The 27,319-nt window shown below is 39.5% G+C and overlaps 2 protein-coding genes across 9 annotated transcripts in view; one reads left to right on the top strand and one right to left on the bottom strand.

Moving 5' to 3' along the window:
• LRRTM3 (leucine rich repeat transmembrane neuronal 3) overlaps nucleotides 1–7,472 on the bottom strand; it is a 90,716-nt gene extending 83,244 nt beyond the window's left edge. For 2 of the 3 annotated variants that reach the window (XM_076339366.1, XM_076339367.1), the window contains exons 1-2: nucleotides 6,970–7,472; nucleotides 5,120–6,651 (exon numbers count right to left, since the gene is read on the bottom strand). In XM_076339366.1, coding sequence (XP_076195481.1) covers nucleotides 5,120–6,651; nucleotides 6,970–6,973 — 1,536 coding nt within the window. In that variant the 5' untranslated portion in view covers nucleotides 6,974–7,472. Of the gene's footprint in view, nucleotides 1–5,119; nucleotides 6,701–6,969 lie in introns of those variants that run through there. The other variant, XM_076339365.1, reaches the window with a different exon arrangement.
• The window catches only part of CTNNA3 (catenin alpha 3), a 582,319-nt gene that overhangs the window by 259,965 nt on the left and 295,035 nt on the right, over nucleotides 1–27,319 (top strand). The window contains exon 1 of one of the 6 annotated variants that reach the window (XM_076339364.1): nucleotides 9,177–9,201. The exons of the other annotated variants lie outside the window; for them this stretch is intronic. The gene's annotated coding sequence lies outside the window, so the exon portion shown is untranslated. Of the gene's footprint in view, nucleotides 1–9,176; nucleotides 9,202–27,319 lie in introns of those variants that run through there. 6 annotated transcript variants of the gene reach the window in all.

The following is a 27,319-nucleotide window of genomic DNA, read 5'->3' as shown; positions in this document are numbered from 1 at the left end:
AAGTAGTTGCGGCAAAACATACCAGAGGTTTGCTGCAAGCAACCTCTGCCCAAGCAAATATGCTGCATATTCATGTCACTGGTGAGTTTCCCATTGTTTGGCTTTATTATTGCTTGTGAATTTCATCTTTCATCATTCGCTTCTGTCCCTTTTGTACATTGTGTGTTTTCGAGATGAAGCTGTTACTTTGACTTGTTCCCAGGTGGTGAGTGCCCTTCTTTTTTAAGTTTAATAGTATCTTTCTCTCATTATTGTAAAAATAAACTAAAAAAAAAATTTTTTTTTTTTTTTTAAATCTTCTGCTGTTAGGAAGTTGAATGAGTTGTTTGTTGTCTGAGTTTATTTTAAGTCACTTAGTGGTGTTTTATAAGTAATGAGTTCTAAATCAATGGCCACAAATTTGTTACAGCTCCTGTCCTTGCTTGCTTCTTGCCTTTTACTGACAGTAGTGACTTACACACTGGATAGACCATTTCTTGCTAGCATTCATCTACTCTTATTTTCTCCACTCATTCACTGCATTCAGGTTATGACTCCTATACACAGAGTTGAAGTTAAAATACAGTTGAATACTTAGTATGCTGAAAGGATTTGATGCTACCATCGTGTGATACAGAAGAATACAAAGTAAAAAGGCAAATACATCTGTATGTGAATTGATATAGACAATAGATACCTGTGATTAAGCTAACTACCCGCTGGATGTCACTATTGCTCCACAGAAATTCATTTAAGAGAATATTTATCTAGAGTGGCTGACAGCAAAGACCATTAGCTTGCAGCAAAATGAAAATTTCGAATTGTGTTTGCAAGAATATTGTACATTTATGTTCATCTTGCAATTGCATTTTATATCAAGGTTCACTATTTCATAATAATAAAAAAAAGAGCATTGCCAAACCTTAAGCTGTGATGACTGTGTAAGTGCAGATAGCAAGTAATGAAAACCTACCAGCCAGCAGAGAAGCTTGCATTCATTATACTCAAGCCACTTGTTCTCATTATTATTCTCTTACTCTGCAATTGCTGGAGGTAATCTCAACACAGTGAATGAACATTACCAGTCTCCTTAAATTTGCTTAGTACATTAGTTATTTTCTTTTTCCGAAGATGTGCATTCTGTGTGGCTTATTATTCTGAAATACCACCTGAATATTCCAGGAGCTAGGTCATTTGGTTAAGAGGCCAAGTAGTCCACTGGCTAGGAGGATGTCTTGGTGTGAGGAGACTGGATTATATTCCCAGTACTCAACTGGTGTGTGATCTCGAGCAAATTATCTCAAATCTGTCATGTTTATTTGCCATCTTCTGTCTGTCTTCTCAACCTCCCTTGTAAACATTTAACGTAAGAGATTGTTGGAAGGTGTTTGTACAGTGGCTAGCAGAGGAAGTCCTGACTTCTTTTAAGATTTTTGGGGTGCTACAATAAAATGAAACAGTCTTGTTTGGTGATTCCACGTAACATTTGTCTCAACATTGTTTAAATGAATGTAGACTGCAAAACCAATGAAAATGAAAACGGGCATGTAAGAGTACTGCACTTTGTGGCTTGAAAAGCCCTGGTCTTCGAGTGGTAGCTCCAGAACACCATATATGACTCAGGAAAAGGAATAGAAGTTGATTAAAAAAACCCCAAAACCACAACAAAACAAAACCCAGACACCTTCAAAATGCATTGTTGCTCTCCTAAACTTGGAATATGTAGGCAGCATGAGATCCATTAAGGGACAGCCAGCTCACTAGAGGCACTCAATCACATCTCCTTCCTCAAGTTGGTGCCTAAAATACTTGTATGAAGGCTTAGGGATTTGTAAGAGCCGTCATAGCTGTTGCACGTCCTCTGAAGATTCCTCAGCATCACCCCAGCAAGGTTTTAACAGTTTTGTGAGAGACTGGCACCAAAATATCCAAAACCCAAGACAAAGTGGGATCAGAATTCTAGATATCTGCTGCCCAAACTGGAGAGAAGCAAAGGAGAAATTTCTTCTCTGGAATCTTTGAGGCTTGAAACACTTTATTTGTATTCAGGAAAGGGGCAGCCTTTCAGAGGGACGGAAAGTTGCTCAGCTAAGACCAGGTTGTTTCCTATGAGATTATTAGAATTTGTGACTCTGGTGGCCTAGCCACCCAAAACAAGTCACTTCTATAGTGTTTTATTTGACAGTGGTGAGACTAAGTTTAGTTTAGTTCATATAGTCTTTGCACAGATGAAATAATGGGTTTTGTAATGTGTTTTAATATGCTGTGAAGCTGGTTTAAAATGTTTTCTAAGCCATAGCCAATAGAGAGGGATTTAACAACTCAGCTTGCAGGCCTCAGGCTGTGCAAGAAGGTTCAAAGAGTTAAACTGGGCATCTTATTTTGTGTAATCAGACAGTGATTTCATTATCAATGACTATAGCAGCAATTGTACATTCATTTGTGTTTGGTATGTGTTTGGAAATTAATGAAAAGTGAATCTGTATTTTTTCAGGAAATAAATGAATTAGTTGATCTGAGCATGTCTGTGCTTAAATATGGACATGCTGGATTTTCATTATTTTTGTTATCCATCTATGATTAATGGCACACTGGCCTTATTTTCTTTTTCATGCCCATAATTAAATATTTTTCAAAGGGAGCTAGTGATAATTTTACAGGTATTGCTTTCTGTAGGAGGTTATGGATTGGTTCTTTCTGAGTATTGTTGTGGTTAGAACAAGGCATTAAAGAAACAAAAGGAAGCATATAAATTCAAACTCAGTTATATAAAACTCATTGACAATCACAGTCCATTAAGAAGTTTTAGAAGATGTATTGAATATTTTCAAATAGCAAAAATTCTAAATTAATAGTATGAAATTTTCTGATTGCAGTTAGCACTCCCAAAACTGAATAGCAAAATTTTCTTTTATTTTTATATGTATACATGAATGTACATATGTTTTGGGCCAAATCTTTCTTGTGGCTGTGCCTAATATTAGTCACCACTGCAGACGCTAAAGCCTGTAGAAGTACAGAGATGATTCTTAACATGAAGTTTACAGCAAACTCTCATCCTTCAGTACAGAGATAACCAAGACCTGCTGGTAGAAAACTGAATCCCATAATAGCTAAGATAATTCAATGTGTATTGACTTTTTAATGGCAACTTTCAAGGTACAACTCAGGTTAAAAATCACAGTCTGCTCAGTGCTGCTAAAGGATCGCAAGCACTTGCATTATTAATTGTGTGGGACCCTCTTTGTACTCAGTAAAACGGGGTCTCAGTGTTGCAGGGTTCAGTATAGTCTCAAGCTTCTACTCAGCTATTTCCTCACTACGGTCCTTGAAAATGAGAATGGTTTCATTATATGAAAAAAACAAACCAAAACAAAAACGCTTCAAGTGCATTAGTTCTTTTTAAGAGATGCTTTCTAGCTTTGTTTGCATTGTATCTAGCATATTTCAAGGTGTTTGACTGTGATAAGGTTTTTTCCAGTAAAAATTCGGAGAACATTCTGCTAAGGTTTTGCTTTTTCTAATCTGCTGCAGTGAAACTGCTTTGTAGAAACATTCCCTCCCAAGTGATTGAAGATGTGCAGTTTACTAAGCCAAATCAAGTTACAAGATAGAGATGATTAAATTACTTACTTGCTTCTATATACATGTCGCTGTATTATTTCAAGAATGAACACCCCCCCCTCCCCCGCTTCCTGATAATCAGAATAGGAGGTATGATTTATTTGAAAATATGGGGGATGTTAATATTCTTCTGCAACCAACAAAAATACATGACTTTGGGAGAGGGAGGGCAGGGAGTAGCCGGGTTACAAATCTGTATTTTGTCCAGAACTACTGATGAATGTCTACACATTACAAGAATTCACAGATATTAATTTTTAATGTCATTAGGGTTCTGCTAAGAGAGAAAAATAATTTGTCACTGATTTCCTTAAGGATTTTTGGATGCACTCTTCTCAGATCAGTGAGTAACCAGTTTTCTCTGAAAGCTCTTCGCAGTTGTAGTATTTCTAAAATATACACTGTTTGGCTTTGTAAGTAGTGAAGCTTTATTTAGCTATTAGAGGGACAGTGTGCAAAACACATCACAAAACCCTAAGAAGCCCAGCCCAGCCCAGCAAATAAAAAGAAATAGAAGAAAATGACAGATTTAATGGTTTCCTCAGTTACATTAATGTCTTTGACAGTCTTGAAAAGAGAATTTCTAATGAGCACTGAAACAAATGTGTGCAGGAAGTGGTCTTGCTTTTGCTGCTGCACATTTGAGTTCCTCTAATTGCATCAATAAGGAATTTCTGCTCCTCATTTAATGAATGCCTTTTGACTACTTTCTGAAAGGCAACTGGATGTAGGGGATAAACACTGGCACCTTTTGTATGAAGTCACACAAACAGGTTTCAATTAATAGTTATCAGCCCTAGAAACAGTGTATTATAATGCAGGAAAGTAAATCCCATTGTACATTTTTATTTTAAAATTTTTATTAAGCCTAGATTTTCCTCTGCTTTGCTTTTGGTGTGATACCTCATGTCCTAAGACAGTGCTTTAACTCCCCACTGGCTTTTTATTATATCTTGTGTTGGGGAGAAATCAGGCATTCTTTCACAGCTGTTCCTGCACCATCTCTCTCCTCAGACAACTCAGAATTCCTATGATGCTACAGTACCCAGGTCTTTAGTTTGTTCTTGGTTCAAAAAGTGAGTTTCAGAGCAAGGGCTGGGGTTGGGGGCGGGGGGGGGGGGGGAAGCTGAGTTTGTTTTTGGTTGGTTTTTTTTTTTTCATTGTTGTCATTTTTCTCCCTAAACAGAGGCACAGTCGCTGCAGGTGCAGTGGATTACTTATGAAAGAAGTTTTCTATTTAAAAACAAGAGAGACTTTAATGAAATCAGTAGAGGGTTTGTACAATAGGTATTGTATTAAACCAGAGCTCAGGCTTCACATTGATTGTGGTATTTAAATTTCAATGAGTTGATTATGTATGAGAGTAAAATGACCAGTATTATGAATGTACAAAAAAGTGACATGGAAGAGCTGTGCCAGAAAAGTGAGAAAAACGTTCCCTTTATAGTCCCTAGAGTTCAATAAAGCACCACTATTTCCCAGCTTTTAAAAGCTCTTTTATCACAATGGTTCATACCTCACATTCCCTGGAGCCTGATTTGTTATACGTGCAGGGTCCTGTTCCATTCAGCAGCATCTCACTGGTTTCAGTGTTGGTAGGTTTGTAATCTACATAAAATTCCTGTGTGCTTGGAGTCATTTGCTTCAGTGACTGTCTTTTCTTTTTCCTGTGCCTTCGCATGAGAGAGCGCTGCTGCAGCTGCTTCATACTGGCTGGGTAACGCTTCCATGACACATAGATTACCAGCAGGATCACAAGCACAGACAAGAAAAGGGCCACGCTGCCTGCTATGATTTTATGGAAGGAGATGTGTTCTGTGTCGTGCTCAGGTTCAGAGCTTGATTCAGTGGCTCCAATAGTTGGGGGCAGAGGGGGCTTGCTGTCGTGTTTAGGCCTGGTGAGTTTTGGTTTAGACGTTGGCTTTGGGAGAGCTCGTGCTAATTCAAACCTTTCCGTGGTACTTTTGCTACAGATGCTGTAGTTTTTCACTGCATCAATAACATTCACCCCTTGCAGCTCTTTGGGGCTGGCACAAATAATTGTATTTTCCCTCAGCCCTTTAAAACTTTTAAGCCAGTTTACCAGAGAGCAAATGTTTCTGCTGCATTCCCATATATTCCCGGCAAGGCTGATGTCATTGAGGGATATCCAAGAATCCAAAATTTCTTGACCAATAAATGTGAGCTTGTTTGAATCCAGGTTGAGGCGCTGTAAATTGGGCACACACTGAAAAACACTAGGTCCACTGAAAGCTTCTATTTCATTGCCAGATAAATCAAGTCTTTGTAATGAGCTCCAGGTCCAGGACATAGTTTGTCCTATCACACTGATTTTATTCCACTGTAAATAAAGGTTTTGAAGGCTGACTAGCCTTGGAAAAAGTGCCAGGTTGAGCTTAGAAAATTGATTGTGCTCCAGATGAAGCTCTTTCAGTCTGATCATGCCTGCAAAGACATTCCTTGCTAAACTTCGGATGCGATTATAACCCAGGTCCAACAGTTCAAGGTTCCTACAATCTTGAAATATTCGAACAGGGATGGTTCTTAGGGAATTGGACCGCAAATGTAAACTCAGCAGCTTCCTTAAGCCCCTGAACTGTTCAGATCCCAGAGACTGCAGCTGATTGTATGACAGATCCAAATTCCGGAGATTTGTCACAGGTCTGAAGGTATTATTAAGAAAATAGGAGATTCTGTTGGAACTCAAGATCAACTCTTTTAGTCTGCGTATTCCATTGAAAGCATTTTCGTCAATATTGCTGATGTGGTTATGGTCTAAATAGAGCCAGGTGAGTTGATTAAGACCTTTAAATTGATTGTATTTTAGTTTTTGGAGGCTGTTATATCGAAGGGACAAACCTAAACAACCAGCTGATATACTTGAGGGAATCTCCTGCAATTTCTGAGATTCACAATATACCATTTTGCCTTCACACCTACAGCCCTTAGGGCATCCTCGTTCAGCAGAAGAAAGCATTGTCAGTAATACAGTAGGGGCTATTACCAGAGCTACAGCTGATCCGCTCAGTAGCCTAATTACATTGAAACCTGGAAATAAAAACAACTTAGAAAAGTTATCCCCCCACACATCAGTCATTTCTTTCAATCATACTAAAATCTTCTATTTCAACAATCATTTAAAAATCCCTAGCTTGACTCAACTACTTTCACATTGTTTTCTTTACTCAGATTTTTTTAAAGAATGCTTTTATATAAATACTGAAAAACAGTTGGGTAAAAGGTGTAATCCCTAAGCAATTTAACTGTAATAACAAATCACATCAAGGTAAGTCTACGGAGTAATTAAAGCACAGGCTATGCAGTGGCTATGAACTATACATTAAAAGAATAACATGAAAAACATACCCATCCTTTGTGTTGTTCAAAGGTCGTCCTTAGGTCTTTTGTTTTTTGCTTAGTGTGCCACAAGCATGGCAGCCCCTGTCAGCTGCACTGTAGTGAGTCAGGGCTCGCTGACACCCAGGAAGAAAAATTGGACCCCTTGGGAGATGGACCGATTTTGGAACATTATTCTTTGCCAGCCATGCAGAACACTCCAAGAATAAATCAATCCCAACACAGCATTCGCAGCAAAATGTCAAATTCTTCCTAGGTAATAGGATCTTCATGGATATTACGGTTTTGCATCTTTATAGTTAGGAACCTGGCTTTTAAAATTTCTCTTTATAGGAAAGCATGTTAGATTCCTCCAAGCACCATTTAGCTATCTGAATTCACACATCTGTATTCCATAGCACAGCAGTTCCCTTACTTAGTACCCGATCCGGCTAGGAAGCTGCTTTGTGGCATAGAAGGTAGAATAAGCCCGTACAATGAACAAGCTCTGCTCACTTCTGCATACTGTCATTCTGAAAGCTCCGTCCGACTGTTGCTTTGGTTTCGGTGAATGCAGTCTTATGTAAAGCTGCCCCCAGTGGTGAAGAATATTATGGGCATGTGCAGAAATGTCTTCCTTTTATCTTGCAAATGAATAAGCTCTGCTGGGAAAAGAGTGATCGTTCTGAGTGACTAATAGGAGCAAAATGGTCAGCTTCGATGTAAACTAGTGAGGTGTGCTGAAATAGCCAAATCCTCTTAGTCTCTTTTGCTGTTTGTGAAAGCTGTTTTGCATCCTTGAACTTAATAGCTCAGCATGTGCTGCTGAGACTTTTGTCTGAAGGGCTAACATGACATTTGTAGGACATAGATACAAATTTTCGGTCCTAAGGTTTTTTGGTTTTTTTTTCCTTACTGCATTAGACATGTGTTCACATGACCTTTTTGCAATAACTCACTATTTTTTAGTGAAGTACCAGCCCCCTCAGTGTGTCTCTTATCAAGCGTTTCAGTGGGGACACTATATTTTACAACATGAAAAATGTTTTGGAGCTGACATTTTGCCTTTTTGCTTTTTTCTTCTCTGTTAAAAGGCACAGTGCCAGGAGGTTAGAAGAGAGTATTGTGCTCATTTATTTCCCAACTTGCTGTCGCTTCGTTCCACAACACTAACGCTTCAAACACAGGCTTCCGTAACCTTTACAAGATAGGGACTAAGCAGCTTGGTGTAGTACCTTAATCAGGTGAATTGTTTTTACTGTAACTTATGACATGGGCAGGATTTTATGTGAAGGTACAATATGCAGAGGTTTTTTAGATGTGTGACTCTGGGCAGTCCTTATATATCACATAAAGAGCCTTTTTCTCTTTCCTTACTCTTCTCTTCTTTCCTGCGTGCTGTAGAGAAAGGACACATCCTCTTATCTGGGCAAGAGCAAAGGTAAGATGGCATTACAGCAAATGCACCACACTGGCAGTCTTCCTTCACCAAGAAATATGTGATCAGAGATGATGGTGGGGAAGTGTAAAATCATGGCTTTTTGTCGTGCAAGAATAGGCTAGAGGCTGAAGAGAAGTGTGCTGCTCGTTAAAAGAGGAGTACAGATTACAGTCCCTCGAATGCAACCAGACAGCTCTGAGAACTGCTTTTTCTTTCTGAGGCAGAATCCTTATCCCTGGGAATAATGTGCTTTGACTTTTCCCTTATTCACTGCTGTGAGCATAGAAGAACTTAAAATGAGGTGAAACCTGAAATTTTCCACGCACTCAAATGCCAACATTGCCTAGTACTTTGTGAATGACTTCAGGCTTAGAGTAACCCCACTGGTATTAATGCACCTATCTATAGTGCCTAAATTAGGAGCACAGTCGCCCCTGGCTAACAATTATGAACATCTTTCATGTCAGGAGTCCGAAATACATACCTGCATCAAGGCACATCCTGTGAAAATTCTCCCCTTTGGGGCACATTTATGGAGAAGGGAAGGGTTAATTTCTCCATTAATCTCTGTCACCATCACCATCTCCCATTCTCTACTACAGCTTGTTTCTGCCTCTTAAATCTGATCTGTAGGGTTGAGGAGCCAGCGACAAACTGCAGACTGCACTGGGAACCATGATAGTCTGGGGATCTGTTCTGCTGACAGGAGTGTCACGTGCCAGTCCTGGTGTGCCTGTTGCAGGTTTTCCATCACTGCCTTGGGGGCTCTCTGTACTCGATGGAGCAGGATTGGCAGCTTCAGAAGACAATTCAGACTTTCGGTAAGCCAATTTGCCTCTTGGAACTGCCACTCTTCCTCTGTTGACAGTAGAAGATGCCTGTGACAAGTAAACTCTTTATTGAAATGCTCAGTTAGGTTCCTGATCTTAGATGGTATGAAGTTAGGTGTAAATCTTCACCTGGTTCAAACACAGCGTGTAAAGCTTCAGATAACATACAAACCCTTTCTCCTGAAGAGTTGGTGCTACTTAGTATACCGGCTCAGTCTGAGCCTTCTCCCCAAACTTTGCCTGTTCTCTGCCTTTTCCTCTTTTGTCTTCTCTCCCTGCTCCATCTTCATTGTGGAGTTAACAAGTAACTTCTCTGCCACCATGAGTCAGCAGAGCTTCAGTAGCTTTTCCAGGGTTTTAATAATTGCCAATATACTGGACAAATAAGAGGGAACAGCCACTCTTTTACCATGAGTTATCTTCATTTTTCTGAAAGGGGTGAGACATCAAGAGATGAACAGAGAGAGCATCAAATCTATGTTAATGGATTGCCAAATTCAATTTTCTTTACTGAGATCCTTTTTGAATTACACAAGCAGGAAAAGTGCCAGTGTCTGATAAACAGTTTTTTTAAATTACATTTCTGTATCTTCATACAGCTGAATTGGTTCTTTTCAAATTGTGGAAATAAAGCTGCTCCCAATATGAAACATTTCATACAAAATTTCAGACCAGTCTGGCCGTATTATAAACTATCAAAAATAGAGAATTAAGTTAAAGCTGCATTTTAGATAAGAAGATACCTTTTGTAAGTGGTTTAACCTTTGCCTTGTATCAACTATACACCTTATATATCTGTGCGACCCCGTCGCATTACCATTTAACTCATGTAACCAGGAAAAAAGAACTCAAGGCCAAACAGGTTAACTTCTCTATGGATAAGCTAGTTTTCATTAGAACTAATACCGCAACTCCTGAGTGCCTAAAATCCAGGAGTTTGTTGAAGGCTTGGTGTGAATTTAACTTATACTCCATGTGAGTTTGTGTGTATTCATTCTGCAGGATAGTTGCTGTAGTCACAGGGCATTTTAAGTTCTCTTCTGCACCATTGTTAGGCAACCCTGCCTCTTGTCCTGGAACAGCAGTTCCCAGTCAGGAACAGGAGGTAAAAACTGCAAGTAACAGAAGTCTCAATGACTTCATGCTGACTGAATATTAGTGCTCAGAAACAATGTTATTCCTTCTCTTCTGCCTATGAAGACAGCATTTTATGCAATTCTGCAAAGACAGATACTCTTAAGAGAAATATTTCATTTATTTGTGTACTCTCGCACACAGTCTGTGTTTTGGGATTTCAGCCTTAGACATAAATTGAGATGCCACAGAACCTGGGAAGATTATTAGTTTTGAATGGTATGCCTCCATCATCACTCCGATTTGTTTTTCTGGGCTTTTTCTGAGGGTGAAAATAACATACATCAGGAAATACATTGACAAATGTGTTGCTAAATATGTCTTAACATTCATACAGATGAAAAGCGATGTGTTGGGCGGAGCCTGTGATGAACACATTGTTTTCTTCATCAACACAACAGATAAATTAAATTCAAAGTTGTTTGGAAATGATGCACTATCCCAAGGTAGTGATGACCCAGATTTTTCTCTTGGTACTAAACTTTCAATAGGTTTTCTGCCTGGAAATTGTTCTAGATAGATTTCACTACTATTTGATTTTGCAGTAATTTGCTTTAATTTAATTTCATGTTTGGTTTTGGTTTTGCTTATGTAGTTAGATTCTAGTATATTTTCTTTTTCCATTCATTCTGGCTGTGGTCTCTGTAACTAGCTGCAACTTCCCTATGGAAAGCTTAACATGAACTGCAGCCAGAATAGTAAAGGGTGAATCAAAAGATGACATTCACTGTGAAAGCCTGCTCAACAGAGCTGGTTTGGAATTGAAACATTTTGCAGAGGAAAGGGGAAACGGCAAATCTTGCATTTTTCAGGGTTATGAGAAGGCATCTGTAATGACCAGATACATCTGTTTGTCAAGTACATTTGAAAAGGAGGGATGGCAGAATTATCAGGCTCCAGTAGAATGGGGATGAGGGATGCAGGGAAGAGATGTATACTTCCCAAAGCATAAGGAACCAGCAGTTACCAGGTGCTAGTGGGATTCCATGTAAATCAGCAGTCAAAAGCCTTCCCCTGTTCTGCCACTTGCATCCCATCAGCCTTCCTCAGGACATTTCATGCTTACTCTTTAAAATGCAATTGTTTAATGACGTTGTTACAAAAAAAGAAATAATTTTTAAAAAAGTTTCCATTTCTGTTACTCTCATAAGAAATCAATTCAGAAAAGCATGATCCTTTCTAGCCACAGTGTATTATGTTCTTACTGTGCAAACTTCAGAATTTAGACTTCTGGATACAGCATTTTTCTGCTCACAGATAGAGCTCCTGGGTCTAGGAGTGCCTTTATGTGTGTAATCACATGTCCCTGTGGGGAACCGTAGTTAACAAGTGCAGCACTGTGTTCTTTTTGGGTTTATGAAGTGACAATGTATGTCTTTCCCTTGACTTTATTTCACTATAAAGAAACTAGGAGTCAGCTGGGTTAGCAATAGCAGCTTGTTCTAAATGGTACTGTAGTGTGCTATCACTGTATCATTGAGTAGATAAGTCTAATAAAATGTGTTCACAATTTTTGAGCCAGTGATTAAATGAACCTGCTGTTCCATGAGGATCAGATTAAAGCTGGGGGAGTTAAACTCCCAATGTAAATATCAGAGCGTGGGAAGACAGAGGGAAACTCAGGATGCAGGATTTGCCAAAGGCGGACATAAGGAAAGGGAAGTGTGGGAAAGCCAGGTTCAAGGAACATGCAGGCAAGGGAAATCGAGGCAACAGAAAATGCTCTGAAGAAACAGGGAAAGAGGACTGAGAGTAGGGAGATTCTTATCTCAGCAGTTTGTCAGTACTGACCTAAAAGGACTATGGTGGTAAGTAGTAGATGGGGGAGGTGGATAAATGAAAATATCCCCTTGCTCTCCTGCTAAGAACAATTAGCTTTGCAAGGCCTCCCCTGGCCTCTGTGAGGGTGAAAGGATCCCATGTTATAAATTCTGTGATAAGCTGAAGGAACATCTGAAGCTGAATAGGAGCCATGCCCCCTTTCTAGGAGTCAGTAACCTCCGTAACATCTGATTGCTTGTAGAGGACATCAGGGACACATCTGTCAGTTTGTGTATACCCGGAGGATCTCCTCAGTGCCGTGGTTCACAGGGCAACACAGGCTATCACTTTCCTCATGCACAGTTATACACTGTTGAATAATGAAGCTTTTCCAGCTGTACAGTTTTGTTTAAATCTGTGCATTGCGGATAGGTCACAGGGGCCTCTAAGCTGTCCCAGGGTAGATAATGCTGCATACAAGCCTACAACCTTTGTTCATGGCATCCAGTGGCTAGATTTTCTGGATCCTATCAAAGTCCTGTATCCTTAATGAGGCATTGGACACTCAGCTGTTCCCTGATTGACTTTTTGTCCTATGGTTTTGAAGCTGTTTGAAGGCAAGCAGCCTGTGCTTCAGTCTCGTCCTCTGGAGACATGACTACATGAGATGCAAATCTATCATTTTACTTACTCTCTGAAATTGGTAGGTGCCGCTTCAGTTCCAGTGGATTTAGTATTGACTCATTCAGGCTTGTCCTCCAGCATATTGGTGAAAGGGGAATATGAGTAGAAGCAGCAGAAAGCAGATGATCATCACTGAAGGAAAAGACATTAATTATATCTTACACATAGTGCTAGCTTCAATCTGCAGAGCATGAATGATATGCACCATAAGTGCCCTGGAGATGTGTAGGTGCAAAATGAAAGGCAGTCTTAGTGGCTTCTGCTTGTGATTCCGCCTGTAGCCTCTGTGAAGATGCCAGCGAGGTGAGGTTAGGGTAGGGTAGGTTAGGTTAGAATAAACCCAGGCTTGTTGCAAATGCTTCCCACTCTTTTATGGGCCAGGATGCCATTGCTGGAAGAGTGCCTACTGCCTTATTGACCAGGCAGCATGTATGGGGTTTATGTAGCCTAAAGTATTCAGAAACCCTTAGGTGTCATCATGAAATATGCTTGCCTATGAAGTATGATTTGTTCTCCTAGGGGTATCTGACTTCTACCTTGCTATAACAATTCTGCATCAGTGGCAGACTGATAGGTGGCAAAGGTAATGAACTTACTTCCTGGGGAGCCAGATTAACATGGAGATCTTCTAGAAAGTTTTGTTCGTGGAGAACTCTATAATGGCTGGGACATCAGGCTGGAGGCATTGCGTAACTGAATTCAAGCAGAGTTGCAGCCTGGTCCCAGCAATGTGACATCCCTGGAGCAGGTCTGTGCTGCCATGTGAAGAATCAGAGAGGATGGGGTGCAGCTGGTTTTAGAACACGTACCTGTGTGGCCCTTGAGGCTCTGTTTGATATCACAGGCTGCTCCAAGCTCTCATCGGCTGAAGAGTACATGACTTGCCAATGATGGTCATGGTTGATGAGTAGCAAAAGGAAGGAGTGTAGGTCTTTGGTGTCTCGATAACACTGAGGAGAAAACCATGGGGCCATTCAGGATATTGGAATGTCTGGCTCTATCTGATAGTGTACCTAGAACTAGTGTGGTGAGCAATTTAATTATGGGTTGGTGGAGCATATGCATGCACATAAATACTTTTTCTTCTTTGGAGAATGAATTGGAAAGCTGGAGGCATCCTCTGATGAAGTTTTCCTTGAAATGGATATGCTTCAATAGAAGACTTATACAAATAAATGTTTTCTGACAGAAAGACACTTTGTTGGGGGAAAAAAAAATAATCCTGACAGTGTCCAGTTCTGGCCGGAGGGAAGGGAGGGAGCTCTGAGCGTGTCCTATCTTATTGGTAAGAACAGGAATGGTAACATTTGACTAAGGACTAATGAGGTGGTGGTAGTGTCAGTAATATGGCCATTTTGACAGTGTTTTATTTTCCACTAAACCCTAGACCTTTTCAGTCTTCCATGTTGATGTGTAGTTAAAAACCTCAGGGCTAGCCTTTCCTCCTCAGCTCTTCCCTCTATCTTCATGCCTTTGCCTATAGCTTCTCCTTCTTAACTCCTACCCTATGTATACTTCTCTGAGGAATGAATACTTGTCAGTTGCTCAGCACAGAGCATATATACACAATGCATGTTCACACATGTTCTTAGGAATTTCAAACATGTTACCTATTACGCATTTAACTAGTTGCTCCTTGGCTCTCCAAATGAAACTGCCTTGCTATCTCACTATATGCTGAAGCTGTAGCGTTAGTTACTCTGTCAGGTCAGCGTGGGACTATCTGTTGGCTGCTGTGGCTCCTTGACTGCTGGAGGGAGGCAACTGGCAAGAACTTTTGTTATAGGAAAACCATGACGTCCACATCATATCAAAAGCCATTAAAAAAATCTTATAACTTGCTTTCCAAACTTCAGCTTTTACCCTAATTTTCTTTGGGTCTCAGTATCTCCATTTATAAGAGAGGGATAGTGACATTTAATTATCCTATAAGTTGATCAGCATAATAGGTGACTTGCTTCACTTTTTGTCTGACGCTAGTTGTTTTCAAACATGTTTTGTCCATCAGTTAAGCCATCTATTCCTTTTTGGACTTCCAACACAAGTTATTCCATATCTGTTGTCATTTTTATTACTTGCTATGGGTATCATTTATTTTGATGCATTTTTTTGAGCTAGAATGACCAAATAGCAAAATTCCATGTGATGACAACATAGTCATCAAATATAGGAAAATAGGCTTTTTTTTAAAATGCAAAATTATCTCAAACATTTGCTTAATAAGCTTGTCAACTTCTGTTCACTGTAGGACCTTTTTTGATGTTACAAGAGTACCATTTTGAAAACTATTTAAAAATCTGGTGAATATTACCTTTAATTTTCCATATAGAAATTGTGATGGGTGGCTAACATTTTTCAGCTAGTTGAAACAAAAGATATGTATACATAACATTTCTTAGGATCAGACCTAGATTAGTAGAAAAGACTATTCTTGTAGGTGGTGCTACTTCCCAGTCTTACTGCTTTTCAGTGTAAACAGACATACAGGTGTAAGCAATTAAAGAGTGCAGAATACCTTGATTTCATTTGGACCTGTTGAAATATTAAAAAATAATTTCCAGTTTCTCCTTTCACTTGCTTATGCACGAAAAACTCTACAGAGAAAAAAGCATTCTAGTTTACCTCTATTAGGATTCATGCTTGGGCTCAAGTGTGGTATTCTGAGATTGTGGTTTCAAATCCAGAGCCAGTCATGGTGATGTGTTACTATACAGCATTAGTAACATTTTGAAGAGAAAACTAAACGTGACAGTTGAGCAGATTTGCAACTGAAAGAGAAAAACATGAACAAAGTTAAGAAGCATATAATTATGTTCATTCACACTGTTACTAGCATAAAAATTATTTATTCCAAATGGTTACAGTTGCTTGTTGAGTCACTTCCTTCCCTGGCTTCAGCCTAATACTGTTCTCTGGCATTTGCCTGCAAAAAATGTTTGTTCTCTTTTTTCATCAAAAGTTTCAGATTTTTGTAGCTTTTAATAATTCAATCAAGTCTTTTTCAATTAAGCAAGCCACAGTAGTTTTTAGATATTCCAGCTTTGGTAGCTGGTGTTCCTGAGAAAGCTCAGAATCTTAATTATACTGACAGTATTGGTTAGTTAACGAGCCTGTAATCTGCTTCTACTTAGTCACAGAGGTCACTCGTCTGTGCCCAGTAATGATGGACTAGAACTTTCTAGTTTAAAGAAAATAATACAAAAGGTGAATTGTTGCAGGTATGTTTTGACTATTCTATTCTGTATTTGCCATCCTTCTTGTTCTTTTCGCATTGGTGGGTCTGGGAAACAGAGCTCTGAAGAAACTATATATGATTTACATGACTTATTAGCTCATCTTTTCAGGCCATGTCTGCCCAAGAAAATTGCCTTAAATTAAATGTTATTAAATAAAAAACTAAACGTATGTTTACCCCAGCATATTTAAGTGATTTACAGAAGTGCAACAGACTCCCATATAATTCATTTAAAAAAAAAAATCTTGGTTACTGATTTATTTTGGTTTCTGTGACAGTATACTCTACTGTTTATTAAAACTAAGTGCCTTTTATCCAGTAGACAGGACAGCAAACAAATGAAAAAAAAACCTCAAAGGGACTCAAATATTACACATGGTGTTTGCCTGCTGTGTCACAGTGTAAAACAATAAATATTTGCAAAAATGTTAATTTCTGATTGACCAAAATGTTGAATAGTGCTGCAGGCACAGGGAGGAAGAGAGGAAGCTGACATGAAGAGAAGAATTAGAGTTTTCACCCTTTCTTCTCTTTCTTACAATAATAGTGGGATAGACATGTTGTAGTTTTTGCATTTTGTAAATCCTTCTATCCAGTATTCTGTATCTCCTAAGTAGGTAAGAAGCTTAAAAACACCTTTCTCTCTTACAGCTTAGTTGCATACAGAAAAAGTTAGAAAGCAAGAAATGCTGCCAGTTGACAACCAAGTAGAGACTCTGGTCAGCCCACATAGTGGAGACACAGGAGGGCTCAATTTCTGTGTCCCTAAATGGTAACAGGAATTGGGAGAAAATAGTAAGGACTTATAAACATGAACTCAGCTTCAAACCCGAACATTTTGCCTCCAGACACACAGGAAGCAGGCTCATATCCATCCACTTGTTCTTACAAGGTACCTCTTTTGTCATAGATATATGACAGAAAAATCTTCTGTCTATGTAATAGGGAAATCATGTTGCTTGCTGATTTGATCTTGCAGCATATGTTTGTGTCATCATTTATTTGTCATTTGGACAAACTGACCGGATTGAAATCCAGAGCATGAATAGACGCTTACCAATATAATAACATAACAAAAATACTTCCTGTGGGGGTTTCTACTGCTGTGTGTTGAGCAGTTTCCCGTATTCCTTTGTAAGACTGTAAGCTCCTAGGAAAGGCATGTACTTTATTCTATCAATGTAAGACTAAAAAGATAACTTAAGATAACTTAACTATGTACAAATCTAATACACAGAACAATCATAAATAGAATGATGTCAAAAAGTTGATTAGTTTGAAATTCGTAGAAGTAGAAAAGAAGGACTTTTCAGGGGAAGCTAAATATACCTTTGATTTTTTTTTACTTCCTCAATATACATCATTTCAGCTGTATAGTTTAGTTTATACTATGATAATTGAACCCCACAATGCAATCTCTGTGGGTTTCCTTCTAAGGTGACGTGCCTTGGTGCTGTTTGCATGCATAAAGAATTCACATAGGGTAGTAAAAGCTAGGACATAAAATTCTTATGTTTCAATGTAAAAGCCAGAAAGTAACTAATGGGTGTTAGGAAAAGAAAAAAAAAAAAGGTACCGTATGGCCATATTACTGAATAAGAGCTGTCTCCTATGAAGTTCTTTGCAGTTTTTCTTTAAAATACCTAGTACTTGCCACTCTGAGACAGAAAGCTGGAAGAGATCCAGTGCTCTTATCTGACATAGCAATTCCAACGTTCTTCTCTCTCTGTGTGATTTAAAGTCAAGTAGAAATATGCTGTTAGAATAGAGATATCTATAAATGGATAAAAGTCTTGGAGTTGTATCAGAACACCACTGTATGAGAGAATCTCTGAAAAGAAAACTATAAATGTCCTTGAATATATTTGCTCCTTACATAAATACCATGGTATTTGGAATTCTGTATCAGATACTTGCTGATCAAAAGATTAACATTTTAAAGAAGTTGATAATTCATATGTTCACGTAAAGACTAGGGTTTAACATTCCACCCTTTCATACACACAGAAGCATGAAAGGAACACAGGAGTGAATATGCCAGGCTCTGTAACAATTGAACTGCAAGACTGGATTTTGCAAAGCTCCTTAATTTTCATAGAACAAAGTTTTATCCAAAGCCAGATTTAGAAAAGGTTTCCAGTAACAGTTACTAGTCTGGTTATTTGTGTCTGTGCACAAAGTCCAAATCCACTTGTGATGGTTATAGCACCTTTAGTGAGAACTGTGGAAGCCTACTTCTGTCATTATCCATTGGTGACGTGGTGGGAATTAGCATAGTACTGATAAACTTCCAACTTGGATCTTCTACTTAAAAAGGTTTTTATAAATTAGACCAGGGACACCAAGAAAGAGAGAATTCCTACTCTTCGTAGCACAGTTTTTTACAGTCAAATGTCTTAACTGATGACAGTATTAATTATCACATACTGAATGTGGTTCATTTGCAGAATTTCACAGTGGGAGAGGATTCTCCATTGATATATTTTTCTCTTTCTCTCTCTTTTTGAATATTTGATCCTATAACATATCATGAACTAATACAACTTGCATCCAAAAGATTAAGGAGGGGAGTTGCTGATCCTTTTATGTCTGGGAAAATTAGCCTCTTAAATGTTCAGCATATAATTTAATAGATATGCTAGTGACCTTTCTTCTGTTGCTGTTCTTTTTCACAGCTACTGGAAGTACTTGATGGCTATTTTATGTCCTTTTATTTTAAATTGTTTATCTAGTCCATTTGTATTCTTTGCTTACATTGCCACTTACCTGGTATTTTTTACTTTAGGCCACTTGCAGCAAAAATATATTAAATCCTGTATGTCCCCCTGTGCCTAGAATGTATTTCAAAAAGAGTAAATGCTTTCAGTGCTTTACAAGTTTGCAGCCTCTGCCACCCTTTGCTAGTATTTGTCTTTTGTTTTCTGCACAATTTGCTTAGTACCATATGCTACTTCCTTGTCAGAGGCTGGCTGGATGTGTCATATGTGTCAGTAGCAGCTTATTTTCCTTGCCACAGTTTAATGCAAAAGCAGTCAGCAGCAGAAAAGGAATCTGCTTTGTTTCAGTTCCCATTCTTTCCATTCAAGAAAAGTAGAAACCACGTATGAAACCATTTATGAAATCATTAGGGAGTTTCTCATGTTCTCAAACAAAAAAGAATTAAAAATTGTGGAGGGTTTTACTCATCATTATATGGAGTGATATACTATTTAAACACTTTCCAGGAGTGCTAGTGAATAGGCATATCAGTGAGTGAGATATGAATGTGTATGTCAGAACAACAGTAAACTTCAGCACATATTTTTGATATGTCTGTCAGAGGTCATCATTAGGAATTCAGTGATGAGTTTCATGATTTAACATAACAATTACTGGGAGTATGTTTTGATGATTTCTGTTCCCTATGGAATTAATGGCTGTATATGATATTTTATGTAGAGTCACTGTTTGGATAGTTTTACTCCTGATATTCAAGGTTATTAATCTATCATATTTTATACTAAGATTCCATTTATGCATTTTTAATTTAAGCATTAATAACTCTTATAGAATTTGTGAGTATGTTAGACATGCTTGTGTGTGCTGTAGGTAATGTTTTTAGAAGATTGCTAAAATCCAAAATGGAAATATTCTGTTGTCTTGAAGTCTAAGACAATATATAGGAGTTGTTGCTGGGTTTGAAACAAAATGAATGAATGGGAACTCACTATAAAGTGCTGCTGCCTTTCCTGAATTTTGCCATTACCTTTATTTAATGGAATAGGTTTTGGCATTCATCGGTCAGCTGTACTGGCCTCCCATTGTCTTTACTTCCCCAAGAAAGGGAATTATTTCATGTGAAGAAAACGCAGTGTGAATCTGTCTGTTAAATGGAGACTGCCTTCATAAGGCAAGAGCCATGTAAACACCATAGAGTTAAAATTTGCTTGGCTCTGGTTACCACAAGAAGTATGTACCATTTAGTCTAAACATACTGGTGTGAAAAATGTTCTTCTAAGTAGCTGTCCCTCGTACTATTAAATGTCTTCATTTAGGGTTAGGGAGCTATGCTGTAACATTGTGTCTTCAATTTGCATCTTAATTAACTTTGAACCGAAGCAGATAACTTATTTGACATTCTAAAGGGGAGCTTTTGTGTCCAGTTATTCAGGATTAGTATTCCACGGGGAAAGAGGCTGAGGTAATGAGATTCTCACCGCCTTGTGAAAAGTCCCTCAGGTACTGGTTAAAAGTCTTGTTTGCAAGGTTCACTTCTGCTAAGTAGTATGAGAATATAGGATGTCATGTTTCACCGTTCTCAGCTCCTTCTTAGATCTACAATTAAAGGTCAGTTTAAGTCATGCATATTCATCCACATTGCGCTGAAGTGAGTAGTTTCTGTGAGTCTGTGTGTGTATCCAAGTGCACTGGTACCAGTTTGTAAGGTATCAGCCTTCAGGTTCATCACAGCTTGGTGACAGCGGTGGTGTTCTGTGATTTGAGGTGTTTTCTTTCTGCCTGCTACTCCCTTTAATCAATATATAAATCTAAGTTGAATCACTTTCTAATGCACAAAGAAGTAAATAAACATCTGTTTGATATTTATATATAGGAATTTCGCTATAGCAGACAAGGGATGTGTTTTGATTTTCCTGAAGACTGTTGCAAAATGTTATTGCTCTGGAAAAAGATTACAAGGGAAATGCGATAATCCTTTTATCAAGATACTTGTCATTCCCATTTGATCATAGCTGAAACAATAATGAATGCTTCTGAAGACAGTCAGTCTATCTGTGCTCACAGCATTTCTTCAATTGGTTCAAACACTGTATAGATAAACAGTTTTGTGCGACTTTCAAGCAAATTTCACTGCTATTCCTGAGCTGCTCAAAAGTGCAGAGCTCCTATGCACACAGATGGAAAGGAACTGAAGTTATTGTAGAAACATGCATCATGGTTCAAAAAATTAACATAAAGAGTTTTTCAAGATAATATAACATTCATGAAAATTCAGTGCACTTTTCTCTGTAATGCATTTCCTGTGACTCAAACCTCTTGTTTCAGTTGAGCCAAATAGCGATTATTACGTAAAACAAAGCAAAGCATTATATTTACTGCCATATTTAATGCTTTATCTCAGTCTATGGTATATAATTATTCTTGCCAGTTCAATAGAATACTTAATAAGAAATTCAGAAGAGGTTGTTACGGAAATGTCTCTTTTTAATGTCTAATTTTTAACCTGTTGTGTTTAACAGGTCAGATTAAAAAAAAAGAAGTATTATCACCAATTCCAGATTGCTAGAAAAGTTGTTCTTAGGCATTCTCGCACTGTCTTCGGGATCCATTGCTTGTTCAGGAAATGCAAATGAAAATAAAAATTTACTTGAACCTCAGCAAGTAAATACAGCAGCTAGATAAAAAAGTATCAATTTTATTGATTCAAAGCTTTTCTAACCTTGAGGAACTTTGCTATTCTCATTTCATCCATTAAAAACAAACAAAACCATCTGATTTTCTAGCTGGTTGCTGACCATGCAGGTTTCCATCTCATGAGGTGAAGGTATGTTTTCAACTTTCTTTCCATAAGACACTATCTTATTTTGCTGTCCAGATGGTCACTGCTGTATGTCAACCTACCTTACTGTTACCGCCTTTAAACTGGAAACAGCTTCTCTAGATCTATAATATAGCTTTTTTTTTTTCTCCTTTGGACAGGCAATACATTTTACTAATTTAAAATTATTAGAATTTCTCTGCATATGTAATTCTCTTTCTCAAAATCCTGAAATCTCTCCTCTCTAAAGTTTTGAAAATCCTTATTATAAATAAGGGTAACATAATAAGTAACTATAACCCTGTGTTTCCAGTCCTTACATTTTTAGCCTTGTAAAGGTTTGGGAGTTTTCCTCCTTCTGCTACAGACTTTTGATATTTGAAGACAATAGTCAGTCATGTAGCAGTTCTTCAGTGCTTTCTTTAGTGGCTGAAGAAAAGAGGGAGTCACTGAATAAAGATGTGCACACGCCTGCAGGGCTACGACCTTATTGGCATCATGGAGACGTGGTGGGATGGCTCCTATGACTGGAGTGTTGGGATGGAGGGATACAGGCTCTTTAGGAAGGACAGGCAGGGGAGATGAGGAGGGGGTGTCGCCCTCTATGTCAATGACCATCTGGAGTGCGTGGAGCTCTGCCTGGGGATGGATGAGGAGCCGACCGAGAGCTTATGCGTCAGGATTAAAGGGAGGGCAGGGACAGGTGACATTACAGTGGGGGTCTGCTACAGGCCACCTGACCAGGAAGACTGAGTGGATGAGGCCCTCTATAGACAGACAGGAGCAGCCTCATGTTCACGAGCCCTGGTCCTCATGGGGGACTTCAACCACCCCGACATCTGTTGGAGGGACAACATGGCAAGGCATAAGCAATCCGAGAGGTTCCTGGAATGCATTGATAAATTCCTTCTCCAAGTGGTAGAGGAGCCAAGGAGGAGAGGTGCTATGCTGGACCTTGTTCTTACCCACAAGGAGGGGCTGGTGGGGAATGTGAAGCTCAAGGGCAGCCTGGGCTGCAGTGACCACAAAATGGTGGAGTTCAAGATCCTTAGGGCACCGAGGAGGGCGCACAGCAAGCTCACTACCCTGGACTTCAGGAGAGTGGACTTTGGCCTCTTCAGGGATCTGCTTGGTAGAATACCATGGGACAAAGCCCTGGAGGGAAGAGGGGCCCAGGAAACCTGGGTAATAGTCAAGGATCACCTCCTTCAAACTCAGGAGCGATGCATCCCAACAAAGAGGAAGTCAGGCAAAAATGCCAGGAGGCCTGCATGGATGAACAAGGAGCTCCTGGACAAACTCAAACACAGAAAGGAAGCCTACAGAGGGTGGAAGCAAGGAGAGGTAGCCCGGGAGGAATACAGAGAAATTGTCCGAGCAGCCAGGGATCAGGTTAGGAAAGCTAAAGCCCTGATAGAATTAAATCTGGCCAGGATGTCAAGGGCAACAGGAAAAAATTCTATAGGTACGTCGGGGATAAAAGGAAGACTAGGGAAAATGTGGGCCCTCTCCGGAACAAAACGGGAGACCTGATTACCCAGGTACATGGAGAAGGCAGAGGTACTCCATGACTTTTTTGCCTTGATCTTCACTGGCAAGTGCTCGAGCCTCACCGCCCAAGCCGCAGAAGGCAAAGGTGGGGACTGGGAGAATGAAGACCCACCCACTGTGGGAGAAGATCAGGTTCGAGACCATCTAAGGCACCTGAAGGTGCACAAGTCCACGGGACCTGATGAGATCCATCCGTGGGTCCTGAAGGAACTGGTGGAGGAAGTTGCTAAGCCACTCTCCATCGTATTTGAGAAGTTGTGGCAGTCCGGTGAAGTTCCCACTGACTGGAAAAGGGGAAACATAACCCCCATTTTTAAAAAGGGAAAAAAGGAAGACCCGGGGAACTACAGGCCAGTCAGTCTCACCTCTGTGCCTGGGAAGATCATGGAACAGATCCTCCTGGAAGCTATGCTAAGGCACACGGAGGACAGGGAGGTGATTCGAGACAGCCAGCATGGCTTCACCAAGGGCAAGTCCTGCCTGACTAACCTAGTGGCCTTCTATGATAGAATGACTACATCAGTGGACAGGGGAAGGGCTACAGATGTCATCTATCTGTACCTCTGTAAGGCCTTTGACAGGGTCCCCCACAACATCCTTCCCTCTAAACTGGAGAGGTATGGATTTGATGGGTGGACTGTCTGGTGGGTGAGGAATTGGTTAGATGGTTGCATCCAGAGGGTAGTGGTCAACGGCTCAATGTCCAGATGGAGGTTGGTGATGAGTGGCATCCCACAGGGGTCCGTATTGGGACCAGTACTGTTTAATATCTTCATCAATGACATAGTGGGACCGAGTGCACCCTCAGCAAGTTTGCAGATGACACCAAGCTGAGTGGTGCGGTCAACATGCCAGAGGGACCTGGACAAGCTCAAGAAGTGGGCCTGTGTGAACCTCATGAGGTTTAACAAGGCCAAGTGCAAGGTCCTGCACCTGGGTCGGGGCAACCCCCAGTATCAATCCAGGCTGGGGGATGAAGGGATTGAGAGCAGCCCTGCCGAGAAGGACTTGGGGGTACTGGTGGATGAAAAGCTGGACAGGAGCCAGCAATGTGCGCTTGCAGCCCAGAAGGCCAACCGTATCCTGGGCTGCATCAGAAGAAGCGTGGCCAACAGGTCGAGGAAGGTGATTCTGCCCCTCTACTCTGCTCTGGTGAGACCCCACCTGGAGTACTGCATCCAGCTCTGGAGCCCTCAGCATAAGAAAGACACCGACCTGTTGGAGCAGGTCCAGAAGAGGGCCATGAAAATGATCAGGGGGATGGAACACCTCTCCTATGAAGAAAGGCTGAGAGAGTTGGGGTTGTTCAGCCTAGAGAAGAGAAGGCTTTTGGGGAGACCTTATTGCAGCCTATCAGTACTTAAAGGGGGCTTCTAAAAAAGATGGGGGCAAACTTTTTAGCAGGGCCTGTTGCGACAGGACAAGGGGGAATGGCTTTAAACTAAAGGGGGGTAGATTGAGACTAGATCTAAGGAAGAAATTTTTTACGCTGAGGGTGGTGAGACACTGGCACAGGTTGCCCAGAGAGGTGGTGGATGCCCCATCCGTGGAAACATTCAAGGTCAGGTTGGCCGGGGCTCTGAGCAAGCTGATCTAGTTGAGGATGTCCCTGCCCATGGCAGGGGGGTTGGACTAGATGACCTTTAGAGGTCCCTTCCAACCCAAACTATTCTATGATTCTATAATTCTAATTTTGAAATTGAGATTTTTATTTTTTTTCTGACATCAGGACTTCTTGCTGTCCCAGGGGTCTGTTACAGTGTCTCTGCATTGTCTCCTCTCTCTGAGGCTGAGGTGTTATCTTACCCATCATCATGGACTTGTGCAAATGAGCCATAGAGTCTCAACACTAACATTTGTTACTGTCGAAGAAGGAAATCAACAAGAATACATGTGAAATGAGTGGGTTATCACCAAGAAACACTTCTCTCTGAAGAATTCCATTTCTTACATTTATTTATGTCTTCTTCCCTATCTGGCCTTTTTATTTTGATCTTTTCACCCAGAGGAGCACCAGCTGTGACCCTCTTTACATGCTTTTGGACTGCCTGGATGGTATTGTGCGTTCATATAGAAATTAAAGATTTTTTTCTAGGAGCTGCTGTTTTAGTAAATTGACATCAGATTTTATGTTGTATATATTAGAAATTGTCAGGGAATGTTACCCCTACCCTTTACCAGTTTTCAAGGGTTTGATTTTTTTTTTTTAAAAAGTCACAAGTTGTGTTGAAAATCAAGGTTTCACAGTTTATTTAATGAGGTGATGATTTTCAAAATGAGTACAAAATTGTTTCAGCTTATTTAAAGTACTTTTTGGTGATAATTTAGAAATGTTTCATTTAAATGTATATGAATGTAGAGAAACAGGAATTTTATTAACAATGTGCTTAAAATATTAGAATTAGTTGTTGAATTTCTTTGAATTTGAAATGGTTTTCATTTTCACCCACTGGCCTGATTTGGTTTTGGATTTTTGTAAAAAGAGTCAAAACTTCCAAAACATTTTATCAATGAAAAATACAGACTGATGTTTTCCCACAAGTCATTTCAGATTAAGTTAATCAGCATTTTAATACAAGTATGATTCATTAAAAAGTTAAACTACTAATTTAATGATATTGCGCATATATATGTAGAACTATGAGTTTTTAGATACATAAAACTGATCCAGAAAAAGGTCGGTAAATACGAGGCCAATATAAAAACTAGTTTTCATAGATAACTTTGCAGTCTGTGCAAATTTTGTAGGTGGGCTGTTTGCTTTGGCAATTTGAATAGATTAATGTCTTTAGAGATTGACTTCTAGAAATTGTTTAGGGGTGTGTCTCATTTATTGTAATTTATTGTAATTCATTGTTTATCTTGGGCCAGAAAGTTGGAGAGTTGACTTTTTTAGTTTTTTTTAACAGGTCATTTTTCAAATTAGCTGTTCCCTTTATACATAATAAAAATTTACAAGACATATTTTTGAAACTGTAGGGACTGGGAAGTAAAGTTTAGAATCTGTTTCGTCAGAGAAGAGTCACGGCTCTGGGTGTGTTTGGGCATATGTCTGTATTGGTATCCCTTTTGATGTGAGGGATTACTTGAAATGTAACAAATGTTACAGTTCTGCCAATAGCTTTGTTTAGGAGGAAGGGTAAATGTTGGAGGCAAAGATTATCTTCTTTGTTAACTCCAGTTCCCCTGTACACAGCAAGAATCAAACAGCAGTTGAGTTAACCCTCGTCAGTACTGTTTCGAATCTCTTTCAGCTGGGCCACAGCCCAAAAAAACATACTCTGTTAGTTTTTTCTGGGTACTGCAGTCACAGGATCTGATGAGTCTAGATCTTTTAAATTATTTTGTGGTTCATTTTCTGTGATGTTTCTCCCTGCTTTTCCCTACTGTACATATACAAGCCTCCACAAAGCAACAACCATTACCATTTTAACAATATGGTCTAATTTCTGACCAGTTTTGCATGTCTTGTTTTTTTTTGTGTGACACTGACATATGCTTGTCTTTTACCCAGATAAAGGCTTCTGCGGCCATTATTTGACTGGTTCTGTGGAAGCATAAGGACACCTTGCAGTTATTGTCAATAAAATATTTTTTAGAGTTATAGTTGAGGTTGGTATTTTCTCAGGCTGTCATGCTTGGGCCCAGACTGGATATGCTAAATGTAGGGTTGTGCTGAGGATTAAAGTACAGATTCTTGTGTTAAGAAAAGTGCTCAGAACCAGAGTTGTAGTAGAGTTGGGGCAAGGAAGATCACTGCTCATCACTGAGGAGGCAAGTCGTCATTTATGGACATTCCATTATTTACTGAAGCTATATGGAAGTAGATGGGGTTAGGGAAAGATTGGAGCTTTCCACTTTGGGGTTGATCTAAACAGTACTGACAGAGTGAGGATAGGGCAAGTGGTATTCGTTGTTTGGGAAAAATTTTGAGTAATTCCCCTGGTCCAGTCCAAAGAAGGGTTTGTCTTATCTATGCTAATATCGTGTCCTCTTCAGATTAAATCTGAGTGTCTATGGCCAAAGAATTTTTGTTTAATTGCCATAACTTTATTAAAAAACACAATAGCAGGTTAAACTGAGAAGTAGTACATGTTATTATATGCTTCTTTTCATATCTAGGATCTTCCAGAGCTTTATAATCAAACATGTTTTGAATGAAAAAAACAAAACAAAAACTTGCTTTGATTTAAGGCACAGAATGGTTA

This window comes from Aptenodytes patagonicus, chromosome 5 (assembly GCF_965638725.1).
Source record: "Aptenodytes patagonicus chromosome 5, bAptPat1.pri.cur, whole genome shotgun sequence".
NCBI lineage: Eukaryota > Metazoa > Chordata > Aves > Sphenisciformes > Spheniscidae > Aptenodytes > Aptenodytes patagonicus.
Note: the sequence above shows the minus strand (reverse complement) of the source record. Positions and strands in the feature narration are given on the sequence as shown.